The sequence below is a fragment of the Pogonomyrmex barbatus genome, unplaced genomic scaffold (genome assembly GCF_055798465.1).
Source record: "Pogonomyrmex barbatus isolate J1 unplaced genomic scaffold, ASM5579846v1 scaffold2, whole genome shotgun sequence".
Taxonomy (NCBI): domain Eukaryota; kingdom Metazoa; phylum Arthropoda; class Insecta; order Hymenoptera; family Formicidae; genus Pogonomyrmex; species Pogonomyrmex barbatus.
This window is the reverse complement of record NW_028297116.1, coordinates 22,555,386-22,570,098: the sequence shown is the minus strand read 5'-3', so window position 1 is coordinate 22,570,098 and position 14,713 is coordinate 22,555,386. Positions and strand designations below refer to the sequence as shown.

The 14,713-nt window shown below is 38.1% G+C and overlaps 3 protein-coding genes across 6 annotated transcripts; all 3 read left to right on the top strand.

The window, feature by feature from the left end:
- Positions 1-712: 712 nt before the first annotated feature.
- LOC105430178 (mannose-P-dolichol utilization defect 1 protein homolog) lies at positions 713-2,796 on the top strand. Its single transcript, XM_011643577.3, has 5 exons — positions 713-976; positions 1,231-1,296; positions 1,523-1,655; positions 1,740-1,944; positions 2,024-2,796. The coding sequence occupies exons 1-5, from the start codon at positions 889-891 to the stop codon at positions 2,264-2,266; spliced, it is 735 nt and encodes a 244-aa protein (XP_011641879.2). The 5' UTR covers positions 713-888; the 3' UTR covers positions 2,267-2,796.
- A 475-nt stretch (positions 2,797-3,271) lies between these two features.
- Positions 3,272-12,308, top strand: LOC105430179 (uncharacterized). Of its 4 annotated transcripts, none has more exons than XM_011643578.3 (14): positions 3,272-3,432; positions 4,102-4,297; positions 4,381-4,505; positions 4,594-4,670; positions 4,762-4,884; positions 5,023-5,237; positions 7,282-7,422; positions 7,554-7,745; positions 7,829-8,525; positions 8,617-8,924; positions 9,155-9,330; positions 9,409-9,535; positions 9,648-10,995; positions 11,184-12,308. In XM_011643578.3, the coding sequence occupies exons 2-14, from the start codon at positions 4,137-4,139 to the stop codon at positions 11,301-11,303; spliced, it is 3,810 nt and encodes a 1,269-aa protein (XP_011641880.3). In that variant the 5' UTR covers positions 3,272-3,432; positions 4,102-4,136; the 3' UTR covers positions 11,304-12,308. The 4 variants fall into 4 exon arrangements, 3 of the variants coding, with proteins under 3 accessions (XP_011641880.3, XP_088933218.1, XP_088933219.1); XR_016139323.1 differs by having other exon boundaries at positions 3,273-3,432; positions 9,648-11,063; XM_089077092.1 differs by having other exon boundaries at positions 3,273-3,432; positions 9,194-9,330.
- A 150-nt stretch (positions 12,309-12,458) lies between these two features.
- Positions 12,459-13,448, top strand: LOC105430180 (serine protease inhibitor). The gene is made up of 2 exons (XM_011643582.3): positions 12,459-12,656; positions 12,785-13,448. Exons 1-2 carry the CDS (start codon positions 12,563-12,565, stop codon positions 13,030-13,032), a joined length of 342 nt encoding a protein of 113 aa, XP_011641884.2. The 5' UTR covers positions 12,459-12,562; the 3' UTR covers positions 13,033-13,448.
- Positions 13,449-14,713: the final 1,265 nt, after the last annotated feature.

Sequence of the window (14,713 nt, the reverse complement as noted above, 5' to 3'; positions counted from 1 at the left end):
ACCTTTAACGCGCAGCATTTAAAAATGTTTCGTTCTCCAGCAATGACGGTGATTTTCAAGGACTTTACTACATATCTTTCGCGTATTATTTACAGATAAGTAAATTAATGGTTATACAATTCTTTATGGTAAAATAATTTATTTTTATATATTTGTTTACTAAAACTATTATTTTGTCATTTCCCGTTATTTTCCCATTGAATAATACAGCCTATTGAGAGAGACATTTTGCTTGCCAACTTTGACATTATTTTAATTTTAATCAAATTAATTCAATTAATCAATATTAATATCCAACTTTTATTAAATCTATTAATGCTATACAAAAACAATATAATTTGTTTTATTATATAATTTCAATAATAAAATCAATTTAATATGTTTTTAACAACGTTTGGAACAACGTGTCGTTATACTACTGAAAATAACATTTGATATTTTTTGTCAATTTCAGATTTATTAATCCAGCGTATTTCCGAATTATAATTTTATGTAATCGAATCATAGCTTTAACGATAAACCTACTTTTTATCGTTGCATTGCGTTGGATTGCGCTAAAGTTTTCATATTTTTACCAAGCTTCAAACATATGTCTATTTCATTTCGAGTACAACAATTTCAAGTTCAGCCAAACATTCGATGCTTTTCCGATTTGTTTCTCACTTTACCATCCGAGGCATCCAAAAATGCGGCATGTAGTTGTTGAATATCGCTACTGTGTCGCAGACGCCAGCGGCGTGAGTTGGCATGCGTTTAGGAAGTTGTCAGTAATCGCCGAAGGTTCATTAGATTTTTTTCGATTCTTCGTCTGAGCTCTCCGTTACATTCCATGCGCATCTGCATTGTGAGATAGTAACAGTCGATGAGCGCAGAGCAAATCGCGGCAGTATGGCACAACACATCAGAAAAGCGGCGTTATTTTTATTCACTCAGGAATGCATAAAGGAGTACTTCGACAAATTCAATTTTCTCCACGGTAAATGAGTTCGATTTGATAACAGTAATGTAATGATTTTATTTACCGCAAACTTCGTTACGATTCGCTAAACGTGATATTCTCCAATATGAAGAAGCATTTAAAACTTGCATGATGTTCGATTGTTTTTTTGTATATGTGACAAGCTTAAAATTCATCGGTAACCCGCGAAAAATTGAGATTAAAAATGAATTTATTTATAAACACGTACAATCGCATCTGGGTAAAACACAATCATCTTGAAAATGTTCCAGTCGGATGCTTCAAGACAACGTTGAGCAAAGGTTTAGGACTGGGCATCATTGGAGGTTCCTTGCTTGGTTAGTATATTGTTTCTAGATATAAAGATATCCACTTTGTTTTATGAAAATACATAAGATAAAATATCTTATTGGGTAATATAATTTTATATATTGTTTGAGCTATTGCAGTTTTCAATATAAGTGTACTGGATTATCATGTTTTTATGATATGTCATGTCTTATCTATAATAGCATTCTTACCATACCTTCTTATCTAAATATATTCTTGTCCTCTTTTTTTTAGTGAAAATACCACAAATAGTGAAAATTCTAAAAAACAGAAGCGGCGAGGGAATCAATGTCTTCAGCGTATTATTGGATTTATTTGCTATCACCGCGATGTCTTCCTATAGTTTCATTAGTAGATTTCCATTTAGGTGAATAAACAATTTATTAATAAGTTAGCATGGAAAACTTTTTGTTTTTTTTTAAATAAAATTTTATTTATATATCAATTTCAGTGCCTGGGGAGATGGAGTATTTTTAGGGTTTCAAACTTTGATCATTGCAGTCCTAGTGATGCATTACAATGGAGAAACAGCAAAAGCAACTGCGTTTCTCTCTGCTTATCTGGCAGTAATTTTTGCAGCTAATAGTGGGCTAACCCCTATTCATGTCCTCTGGGCATGCCAAGCAATGAATATACCTATTGTTCTTATAAGTAAGGTATGTAATTAAATTCTCAGAACTCATCCTTTCTTATTCTAATTTGCATATGTTACAAATATTCTAATTATTTTTACAGTTTATACAAGCCTATACAAATTATGTCAATGGAAGTACCGGCCAGTTATCAGCGGCAACGTGCTTTATGCTCTTCTTTGGTTCTCTTGCGAGAATTTTCACTTCCATTCAAGAAACGGGTGATGCCACTATGATAACAATGTACATATGTTCCACTCTGGCGAACGGCATAATAGTGGCACAGCTTCTTTATTACTGGAATATAGATAAAAAGAGCAAAGAAAAGATCAAGAAGAAGAGCTAAGAATGAAAGAGATAGGAATGTTTATATTTGTGCGCATGATTGATAATTTACACAAATCATCTAAACTAATATGTATAAAATTTTGCATAAATGATATTTTGCAAAGTTAATGCAACGATGGAGAGGTGAAATCAGTTTCCACAAATAAATTTCTGAAAATGTTTGTAAAAACAATATCTAGTATTATACATAGGTAATTTGTAAGAAAAAGTTAATATTATTTAGTAACCTGGGGTAGGAATGATAATGCTAATTGTGTTTTTATCAAGGGATATGAAAAAGACAATATAAAACACTTATTAAATATACACAATTAGAGAAAACTGGATTATTGTTGAATGTGTTAATTTATGCTTGTTAAATTTCTCTGGTATAAAACGATGCAAAATGTTCCTTTTGTACTTATTTTACAAGATGTAAAATAAGTTTAATTCATATGTCTTCTGTTATATACAGTTTATAATTGTTAATTCTTGGTACATATTGTTATCAAGGGAATCATTTATATATTAAATTATTACATTATTGAATCTCATAATTTATTCTATCCTTAACAAATCGTATAATCTATGGCAAAAACATAGCTTATGATCCAATTTTTATTTGATATTTGAAGCATCATTTAAATTTTCATTTTTAATACTAAAAGTATCACGTAATCATGTTTATATATTTTTTTAATTAACATACTTTTCTAGTATCAAGAAAGATAGGACTTAAAAATTTTTCAACTTCAATATTTCATCAGAATAATTAGATAGTAATTGATGAAGGATTAGAGTTTTTCCATACGAGAGAAAGGAATTAATTTAAAAAATAGAAATAATTAGAAAGGACCGTCCTGATATCAAAATTACGAGCATTGCAAATGCGAAATTCGCCGAAAGAACTACTTCGTCACGCGGGCGCGGCACGCTTATACGTTACGTTCGCGCAAGGCTAACACGTTCGATAAAACAATTCCGCGCATGCGCAATGGCTGGTTATCCCTTTCCACTATCGTCATTTCTGGTCGTTTCCGTTGGTTTCCGCCTCGTCACAAATCGTGACTCGCACTGCGTGTGTTCGCACACGTTTATCGTTCTTCGGCGATGTTTCGTGCGACAGCGTGATTCTTTCCCAAGTTTACGTTATCGGATCTCTTCGCGTAATACGTTGGACGGACGGTAAGTAATATTCCCGCAATTTCACGGGCGGCCGAGAGACGTACGCCGGGAAAGAAGGTGGCAATTCGGCGGTGGAAAAGAGGGAGCGTCATGGCGTCGATGCCGTTCCCGCAGTCCTCGGATTTCCACCGCGACGACCATCTTGTTATCGGGAAGGGAGATCGATATATAGCGCGCGTACTTCGCCTACGCGAGCGTAATAGGGGGAAAAAAAAATAACTGGTGACGATTCTACGCCGAGGAGACGCGACGTCGCGGGGGTTCTCGCTGAAACCTCGGCGATAATATTATCTTCGGAGAACAAAGTTGTGAGGCGCCAAGTACATCTGCGATCGTCCAATTCTCGACGCTTATGTCGTCAGACGTTTATTCGGCCGGACACGCAATAGCAAACGGAGGCATACGACGTTACTTTTCGAATTTTGTTGGATCTCACGGAATAACGATTCGTTCTCGACCACGTGTGTCCTTGAATGGATGATCGCATGTTCAAAAGGCTTTGTTTTATACACGAGGGTATTGTTAGGAACGACTCTACAGAACAACGTGCCGCTACGTCTACGACGTGCCTCCGTCTATATTTCGATGTAACGGACGATATACTCGTGGTCGCTCTCTCGTAATCGCAGATTGAAAGCACAAATAATCCGAACGCGACGATTTTCGTAGTCTTGCAGATTAGGTTCGTCTCTTTGCTGAACGAAATGGAATCTATGGATGCGCGTCTCGTGGCGCAAGCATTGAACTACCATGGCCAGCAGTTGCAGAAAGTGTGGGAAGGAGAACGCAACGAAAATGAGCTAGTCATGCTCAATCTCAAGGATCCTAGCTTTGAGATTTATCAACAGCGACAAAAGACTCTTAGGTAATGATTAGCTAAATAAACTGAAATCTATTTTGTTATCATTGAACATGATTTATTATATAAAAATCTTTTATCTTTTATAGCTTTGGAGATAGAGGCAAACGTCTGAAGCTTCAGCAGTTTCTTACTAAAAAAGCTGACGACTTGTATGATAAAGCAAACTTGGAGAAGTCTTCAGAATGTATCAAACAGGAACTGGGAGATGAAGGTAATATCTTATCTTTTGCTTCTCATTCAAACATTGTTATATTATGCAATATTATGTAATATTATGCAATAAATTCATATATTTGCAGAGTTTTATGCTACAGTACCAGCACTTGATACTTTTGTCACCATGGAAAAGTCGCAACGCATTCGCAACTTTTTGGAGGTATTGGAATAATTGATATGAATTAAATATATTTGTTGTAAAAAAAAACTTAACAGTTGTCTAATTTGACATCTTTTTATCAAATTTGTAGAGTTTAGTAGTTGGGGATGTAATTTTCGCGCAAGTAATGGGTAAAAGTGCCGCAGGTCTACTTCTAAAGGTGCTTTGTAACTGCAGTGACTGTCCTAGAGTTGTTGGTGAATTGGGAGTTAAGGTATATAAATATATCACTTATAAGTATCGCTCCTTTAAACGATTTTACATCAATTTCAAGTATTTACATCAATTTCAAAATATTTCAAATTTTTTTCTGTATTTGACAACAAGAGTTTTTGCATATTGTGTTTGTTAGGCATTGATACTAAATACGGCCACTGTGCCGGCGGTGGACAAGAAAGGTGTTACAAGAGGCTACATGGCAAATGATCTCGTCTGCGTCGTAGTCAGTGAAGTTAACGTTGAAGCCGAGCGAGTTGTTGCAGTTATGAACGTACCTGCCCGGGAAGGGCAAGCACCACACCCAGCTATGGGACTTATCCATTCCGATGATCTTCCAGAAGCCTATAAGTAAGTAAACATGATAAACTTGACTAGCTATATAATTGCAAGTCTACTGAATCCGTCATTCACTATGTGAATCGTGCTTTACTAACTCTTGTAAGTTAATTCCTTATACATCTTTAGGAGAGATCTTCACATAATAAACGATGAAAGCATTTTGTGATGTCACACTTTTGTTCATTGTGTATACGAGCACTTACATTGAAGAAAGAAAATAGCTTCTTTAATTTAGTTTAATTGTTCCATACTATAGTAGTTTTTGTAATATGTAATTTTCGTAATTTGTCATTTTTTTCGTTTTATTTTTAATTTTTGTTTTTATTTTTTATCATTATTTATAATATGAAGGTAAGAATGACGTGGCATGGTGGGAAAAAAAGAATTCGATCTTTAACAGAAGCACTGATACTAACAAAATTAGGTGAATTAGTTTTGATTCCTCTTACACATTTTTATGAATTTAGGTACCAGACACTCTATGTAACGTAAAAAGTTGATAGTATGATGATGAATTTCTAATGTGATACAAATGAATTCAAACCTTGAGCATTGGTTGACATGGCTCTATTGCGCACATATTCTATCTACGTTTGCGATATATTACTCTCAAAGCACGAGCCAAACTATGGCGCAAATGACTTTTGAGGTTGAATTTCCAGTATGAGATGTTGAGCCTTGAGTGATCATTGAATGCAACAGACGGTAGGTATAACACTGATTTACAGTTGTTTGGTCTCTTATATCTAGGAAATTTAGAAAAGTAAAGTATAAATATATATTTTTTATAAAGTATAAATATATACTTTTATAAAGTATAAATATATATATTTATATATATATATATATTTATATATATATATATATATATATATATATACGTGTCTATTATTGTATTCTCTTAAAATGTGTACTAATGTAATCTTTCTGCGCAAATAATTTTATCATGGCAAAAGGTATCCATATTTTCGTGTCCGATCGTACTTTCTTTGTTAAAGGTAAGATAGAATAGATTTATAATTTATAGACAAGTTGATGAGACTTTAAGTAGAGACCAAACAACTCGAGTCTTAATCACCCAAAAACCTTTTTATCTTTAATCCTCAAAAGAATCGCGCCTTATCATAATAATGCCTTAATGTTTAAACTTACAGCTTATATTGAATAAAAAAAGTGATGTCATGTTGATAATTGACATCACAAAATGCAGATGAAACTTCCACATCTAAAAAAAAATTTTTTTGGTCCGCCTTGGAAGATATACTCAGGCGTGGCTCCCAACCTATCATAGGGTTATGCAATTTATTTTATCGCACCAAAAAAAAAATTTTATAAAAACCGAAACCACACCATCGATTGATGATAGGCCGTGTGATTTTGTGTTGAGAAAAAAAAAATTCTCTGATTACAAATGTGATACAAAATACTAGAAATATACGTCTTAACGGTGAAAGGTGAGAGACGAGTTTACATAATATTGAGGTTGTGTACCAATATAAATTTATAACTATGAGATTATATCTGCTAATAATAAAAAAAAAAAGGAATCTTACCTTCTGCACCGTATCCCTGTTTCGGATCCCTGCTGCTTCTTAACGGTACAAACGTAGATTTTGAACGACTCTAATACCAGAAGTTGCATAACAATAATGTTATGAAGGAGATTCAGACTTATATTTAAAGCGCTTTTGGCATTAGTATCGTATCATTGATTAATACATACAGATTAAAGTGAAGAGTCATTGTACAGGAATAATTTAATTAATTAAATTTTATATATATGGGACAACTACACAAATAATGCACACATAAATATGTATATGCTTATAAAGCAGAAAAATGTGGAGTACGACATGATGTCGAAGAACGAAGGCGCACACACATTTGCCAGACAGGCGATGTTCATCAACAGGATTAATAAGGACTCGGCTGTTATGATTATCAAGTCTTTGGTTTTACCGTTAACGAAGTAGCTTTGGTTTCCTCTTCTTTGGAAAAGGTCACAATGATTTTTGCAATGTTTGATAATCAGATATTTCTCTCTGTGATATAGGAAAGCAATGGACAACAAAGGCCAGAGTTATGAAACGCTGTTGGAGAATAGTACTGGTTTCAACAATCCAAACAACATAAAATATCTGTGCGACTTAATCGGTCTGGGACAAGAGAATCATTCCAATATGGTTGGATTGAGGTAAGAAATGTCGCTATAAAATTTATTCGTGTGTATGTACGGATGTATATATATATATATATATATATATATATGGATTTATATATCCATATCTTATGGATTGGTCTGATTATTTTTGTTTGTTGATGCAGAGAGAGATTTCCGCCAAATGAATACGCTTCTGAATTACGGCAAGCACAAGCGAGCAAGTGGGCATTCCGAAGTGTCGCTGAGGGTATAGATCATTTCAAAGCCGGTCGTCATTCCGAAGCCTTCCAATGCCTCAACAAAGCGCTCACTGTTGATCCTCGCAACGTTGAAGGTTTAGTTGCTCGAGGAGCATTGTAAGTTCTCTTTTAAAAACATGATCACATTTAATATGTAATGTATGTACACATGTTTATAACATGCTATGTTTGTTTTATAGATATGCAAATAGCGGAAGCTTCAAGAAGGCGATTGACGACTTCGAGACAGCCTTGAAATTAAATCAAACGCATGCAAATGCTCGTAAGTATATGGCGGAAACGTTAGTTGCGCTTGGACGCAGTTACGAGGATGAGAAGAAATACGAAGATGCTCAAAAAGCATACGAAAATTGTTTGGCGATTGCGCCATATCATGAGGAAGCGCGAAATTCAATTGAGTATATAAAATCTAAGACTCTCACTGCATCGCTGAATCCTTTGGATACATTTAAGAGCTTCGAAGCTGAGAATGATGCTGCAGAAAATAAAAAAGATAAAAAGAAACGCAAAAAGGAAAGAAAATCTAGATCAAAGAAAAGACAGAGATGGAGCTCCAGTTCGAGCTCTTCGTCCAGTGGATCTTCGAGCTCTTCGAGCTCAGATTCGAGTAGCTCATCGTCATCCGGAAGTTCACGATCGGCCTCTCGTTCGCCAAGTCGTAAACGCAAACATAAGAAAGATCATCGCAGTTCACTTTCTCCACTTAGTAAGCGGATGGCTCAATACAATAATCCTCCTGCTGCAGCTGCTACCACACACGATACTATCCCACCAGCTTCATACACTACAAATAGGAATGAGAAAATGGATGATTACGAAATCAAAGTCCGCAAGTTTCTTGAGCAAACCAAGGACGATTCTGATTACGAAGATAAGGCAAGTATAATTTTACAATTTAGTTAACATATTTCAAAGTGTACAATATAAAATTGAAGTAACACTAAACTAGTTTTGTATATACGAACAGGTAAGGAAGTTCTTAGAAGAGACAGCAAGATGGAAGAGAGAAAGAGAAAAGGAAAAGAAACATTCCGAGAGCGAAAAGATGAAGAAAAAGAAGAAGAAAGAGAAGAAGGGAAAAGATAAAGAAAAGGAGGACAAGAAGAGTCGAAAGAAGAAGAAGAAAGAAGAACGGAAAAAGCGTAAAAATAAGGACAAACTTGAACGAGATTTAGAAGCGTTGAAAAAATCGTCTTTGCCGGACTTAGAACAATTAGAGTCCAAGCTTAATGCTTATTATGCAAAAGTTGAAAAAGATTGTGCGGCACTTAAAAGGTTGGAACCATTGTTAGAATTTTTTCTTATAATGAAGAGTTTAATGTTAAAGTTTTTTTTTTTATTTTTTTTTTTGACTTTCCAATTGAGTGGTTTAGTTTAACTCGCATTATATATTATACTGTCTATTTTTATTTATTCGTTGTTCTCATATCCTCAGCTAACGCAAATGAACGGAAATCACGCGGCCGTTGTATATCGTATTTTACTTATGTTTTTATATTTACTAGGTATGTAGCACAGTATAATGACATACCTTCCCCTCTTAGCAACGCGGAGAAGCTCGCTGAAAGTTCCCGCAGAGAGGAAGAGCTGCGCAGAGAGAGGGAAAGGGAGAGAGACGAGGCTTCGAAGGCATATCATGAGCGGGAATCCAGGATGCCGATGACTGCGCAACAGCGAAAAGGTATGTGTAAATATATTAACATATATTAAAGCCAATTTTGATAATATGATAATATTTTATTATAATTATATATTACAGAGATACAGAGGAAGCCACTAACAGACATATTTGAACAAGAATCCCAATTAATTCATCCAGAACCGAAGCTTCCTACATTGGACACTGCTGCATTAAATGCAAAGTGGAAGGCTGCACAAGCTGCTAGGTGAGTAATTATGTATATAAAAGATCTTGTTAAAATAAACATAATTTATAAAATGTAAGATAATGTTTTATACTTTATTTAACTGTGAGTTTATATTCACGCGTAATTTCAGACAAAAAGATGTGCCTTCGCAAAAATGGCAAGATATTCCACCGGAGAGTAAAAAGGCACAATCTAACGTCTTTGTGGACAGTGATGAAGATGATGATAATGAATTAGAAGAAAGATTGCAACGCGCGGCTCTTGAAAAATCCCTGAATATACGGAAGCAAATGCAGCGTGAGCTTGCTGAAAAACGAGCAGTGCCACCGCAACCTGCACCGACACCACCACCACCACTGCCCAAAGAGCCTCCGATGCCGAAGCAAGCGCCTGTCAAGTATCCTACGCCGCAACCACAGAATAAATTCCAATCGTACAAGGATCCTACTATGTCTGTGTCACAGAACACACCAACCAAATTTGGCTCTAGCAATAATTTGGGCGGCAAGTTTCAACCGATTGGTCAGAACAGCGGAACTGGACATCCGCCGGAACCACCGCGTCCTCCGCCAACGGCAAAGAACCAGAGTCAAGCCAAAGGCCCAAGAACCGATTCCGATAGCGAAACCGAACGAGGTCATCGACAGACACCGAAGAAACGTGACTCGAGCGGCAGGGGCGGTATGAATAAGCGTATGAGCAGAGATCGTCCAGCGAAACGTTCGCGCAGTCGATCTCGCAGTGCCTCCAGTTCAGGCTCTTCTCGATCACGATCTGCGAGACGAAGCCGCTCACGTTCGTATTCGAATCGACGATCTGGTAGTTACGAAAGAAAATATAGTAGATCTCCTTCGGGTACCTACAGCAGATCACGATCCCGATCAAGATCCAGATCATATACAAGAAGTCGTAGCCGTAGCAGATCAGGCGATCGAGGTTATTATCGCAAAAGGCAATTCCGACCGTATAATAACCGTGGCACATATTACAAACCACGTTTCCAAGGCTTCAACAATCCGAATCATCGCGGTGGCGGTAACAATTTCCAAAATCGAAACCGCTTCTATAATAATCAGCATAATAATCGTTTTGGTAATCGTCGTGGCGGTAATTTCAACAATCGCGGTGGTCGTGGTGGTCGTGGCAATCGTGGTGGTAGATTCTTTCACAACAAACAAAACTTCCGCGATTTCCGTGATAGACGGGACTTCAGGGATCGCCGTGCTTCATCGCGCGATCGATACAGCGATCGCAGCTATTCACCTGATCCGATGAGGAAGGTCGACGAAGCGAAGGAGAAGATCAACAAGATGCTGGAGGGAGGTGATGACGTGGAGCATCAACAAGGTGGCAGTGGCGGCTCAACCGTACCACCTAACAAGAGACAAGCTGGACCCTTGAGCGAAGGAGAAGAGAGAGACGACGATGACTATGAAAGATGGGGAGAGGGAGAGGGGGGCGATGCAGCCAGCACCAAGGTTGGTTAGACTTCGCGTAGGTTTTCGGCCTACGAAACAATCAGCTCATCTTTACGATGACGATCATGGTAATCTGATTGATGATATAAAAGGAATAACAAGTGAAGAAAATGACGATAATGATGATGATCAGCCACACGCGTGAGAAAACGTTACCCACGAGCCAACTAACTCTCGTTTGTTGCCAGAATGAAGGGGTCGAACCAGTTGACGATAACCTGGAAGGCAAGGAGTACTTCATTGAGCGCATGAAACAGCGAAGCAAGAACGTTTTAATGCAGAGAGCCATTGCAGCTAAGATTTGGTAGTTATGATTATCATCACCGGTCGCTGCTTCTCTGATTCTCTGTGATATAGTTGCTTTCCTTACATCGCCCCTCGAACTCAACTCAACAGATAGTCGACCGATTGCCGTGAGATATACCGAGACACTCTCGTAGTTTTAGTGGCGCGATCCCTTCTATTATATCACAGACTACAATTGTATTTCTAATGAAAATAATGTCGAAAAAATTCCATTTTCAAATATAACTAATTTTTTTGTTTTCAATGATTTAAACTTAGTATAATAAACGTAAGGGTCGGATTAACTGATGTACGTAATTAATTAACGATCATACGTATAATTATGACTTAGTTTACGGACGAATATACTGGTAAATCGATGCTTCGCAAAATAATTCCCAAGATTGGAATTTTAAAATAAAAAAAAAAAATTATATAAGTCGTAAATAGTTAGTCGATAATAGTTATTGATATATTTACCTTGTATAATATCTAATTAATCGTTTGTTGTCAGTTCATTAACATGTATTCAATTAAGAGGCTATACATGTAATCAGCGCGAGTGGCTTTTTATTGTCATTGTCAAAATCTATTTTTTTCCTCCCCTCGATGGTGTTACACATTTATGTTGGAAACATTTCGGAGAAAGTTAAAGTAAAAAAAATCTCCCGAAAGAGGAATACCATCTATTTCCGCTAGATTATTTAGAAAATTTCCCGTAAAATCTAATAGAGGCCATCATTTTCGTATATTTATTTGATATTTAGCAGCAAAATTTTCATTTTATCATTTTTATTTGATTCTCATAATGAAATAATCTTTGTTGTAATTAGAGACAAAATCAGCAACGCAATCCTCGATAGGCTTTAGCAAAAAATGTTGACATCCGGATTATTGAGCTCATTATTGTTTACTTTGAATTGTAATACGGGCGATTCTATTATATAAAATACTTATGTATGTTGTATTGTAAATGAGTTGGCTGTACAATTGAAAGTCTCATAAATATATAATACAAACTTGCAAAATTCGCGTTACGATTTTTCGCTGTAGGAAATGAACGTGTATTATCACCTACCTTTCCCCTGCGTGTCGGTATATATCTAGCGGCCCTTTTTAATCACAATTTATAGCATACCGATATCCAGAATCTGCATACGAGAAAACTGGTTACTGACACTGATATCGCCTGCGCTAATTTGATATGCTACGAGCGTACTTAAAGTCCTCGGCGACGGGCCGCATCGTTTTTCGCATTTCTTGAAGTCGCTACGAGTGCACGATGAAACTATACATTATATTTTTTACTTTCGCCATTCTCGCCGGTGTTTATTCTCTCGACGATTTAGACGACGCATCTCTGAAAATTGAAAAAAGTAAGTTTATGTTTCGCTCGAGGACAATTCGCGTTCGCAAATTTTCCTTTCGAAAAATTTCAAACATAATGTATAATACGGTCTTCTTTCCTTTCCCTTCTCCTTTTTTTGATTTTGTGACTTTTCAGACGTGGAATATCAAATTTATCGGGATAATAGCGCGTCTCTCTCAGCGGAATGCGAGGAACACGAAGAATACAGCGAGTGTTTCGGAGATCCGACCTGTCAGAAGACGTGCGAGAATATGGATCATTGGGAGACGATGGCCTGTGTTAAAACGAAGGTCTGCATTCGGGGTTGCATCTGTAAAGACGGTTACGTGCGGAATGATCGCATCTGCATCAATGAAACCACCTGTCCCCGGATACGACGTTAATTCTACAAAGTAGGCATGAGAGAGATACGAGATCGGATAAGTCGAGGCAAAACACAAGGGAAACGCACAAAGAGAGCGGATAAAATGCATATTGTAGCAACGGTTTACTTTCAGATTTTTCGTCAGACTTTTTTAGGCAACATACTCTTTAAAAAGTCTCTTACTTATGTATTCTATACGACTATAATTGGACACGATTAAATATATAATAAGATCGAGTGTGACTCAATACGAATAAATCTTGTGTCGACGTCCCGAAATAAAAATGATTACCGGGAGAATGCCATGGTATAATTTAAATTGGATAAATTATGCATTCCTCAAACGTGTTTGTGCGCGCATCGACGACGATGCACCTGCGTACACACGCATTCCGCGCGATAAACGTAGCCGCCGTTTATTACTCGTTTACTCGGGACCTGCAGGACCCGATGTAAAAAGGAGCGGGTAAGTGCAAGTTTTATCGTACCGAGCCATTTAAATTCCATTTCAAATCCGCCGGAGCCTTGAAGCCGCCCGAGGGGTCGCCGTCGCCGCTCTCCGGATGGATTCGAAACGTCTGGATACGCGCCGCGCGCCGTATCTCTGCGGCGATATATGATATTTCGAAAGAGCAAGTCGCGTGCGATATTCAATTCAGGAGAAAAGAAGAAGATTTAAATAGTGAATTTTTATTCACGCGTCACTTCCACGAGAGCTCACGAAACGGGGCTCGGCACGCGACGCATCCGCGTCGAAGGAGGGGAGGGAGAACGTTCCCTCGCGCCGAGGGAACGGAATTCCATCGCGATGCGAACGCTTCGCGAAATCCCACGTTGCTCCTAACTCTCGCACGATTCCCCGGGATCCGGTGTCGGTGCAACCATCGTGCAACCATCGCGCGCACGCACGCACACACGTCTTGGCGCGTTCCAGCCTTCGTACCACGCGCGGCGACTCACACGCACGTGGGCGCGCGCGGTCGGTCGTTGCTGTTTAGTCCACCCCGATCCGGCGTTCTTCTCGTCACTCGTTCTTTCCCTTCTCCCCCTCCTCCCCCCCTTCTCTCTCTCTCTCTCTCTCTCTTCCACCGAGCTCTGACTTCCTCCCGTGTAAGTCAGGCCTCGCGGTCGGCCTCGGCCGTCCTTGCCCCTTCCGCTAGGCAGCACGTCCGTTACCGCATCTACTAGCTGGCGCGAAAACATCAACTCGCGCTGAAAACCAACGGATTAGAAAGGCTCCAGGGCCGAGGCCCGCGTATAGCGATGGATCCGATCCTATTCCCGTCTATGCGCTGCGCCATCGAGCCACCTTCGATGGACTTTGCAAGGGCGGAGGAGAATGCGTAGTAAAATTCTTTATTTTTTTTTTAAGGCAAAGCTCAGCGCGAGACCGCGGGCCGAAAAGGAATTTATGGCATGGAATTTATATTTATGCGTTAGCGCCTTGAGATATGAACGGTTCGGAGATCGTGATTAGAGTCAATTGCAAAGGATCATTGTAAAAGATCGCCTGGTTTGATTTACAATCTTATTTTCAGATAGAGCGAGATTGCGGATGGGAAGTAGGATATCCAAGATGAATTTATCTACGGTTGTGTTTACCTTTCGACCGATTACAATGAACACCCAAAAGAGATTTGGGATACAAATAGAAAAATAGTAGCCTAGTTAAGATTGTTTCATTTACGCCTCTTCGAGGC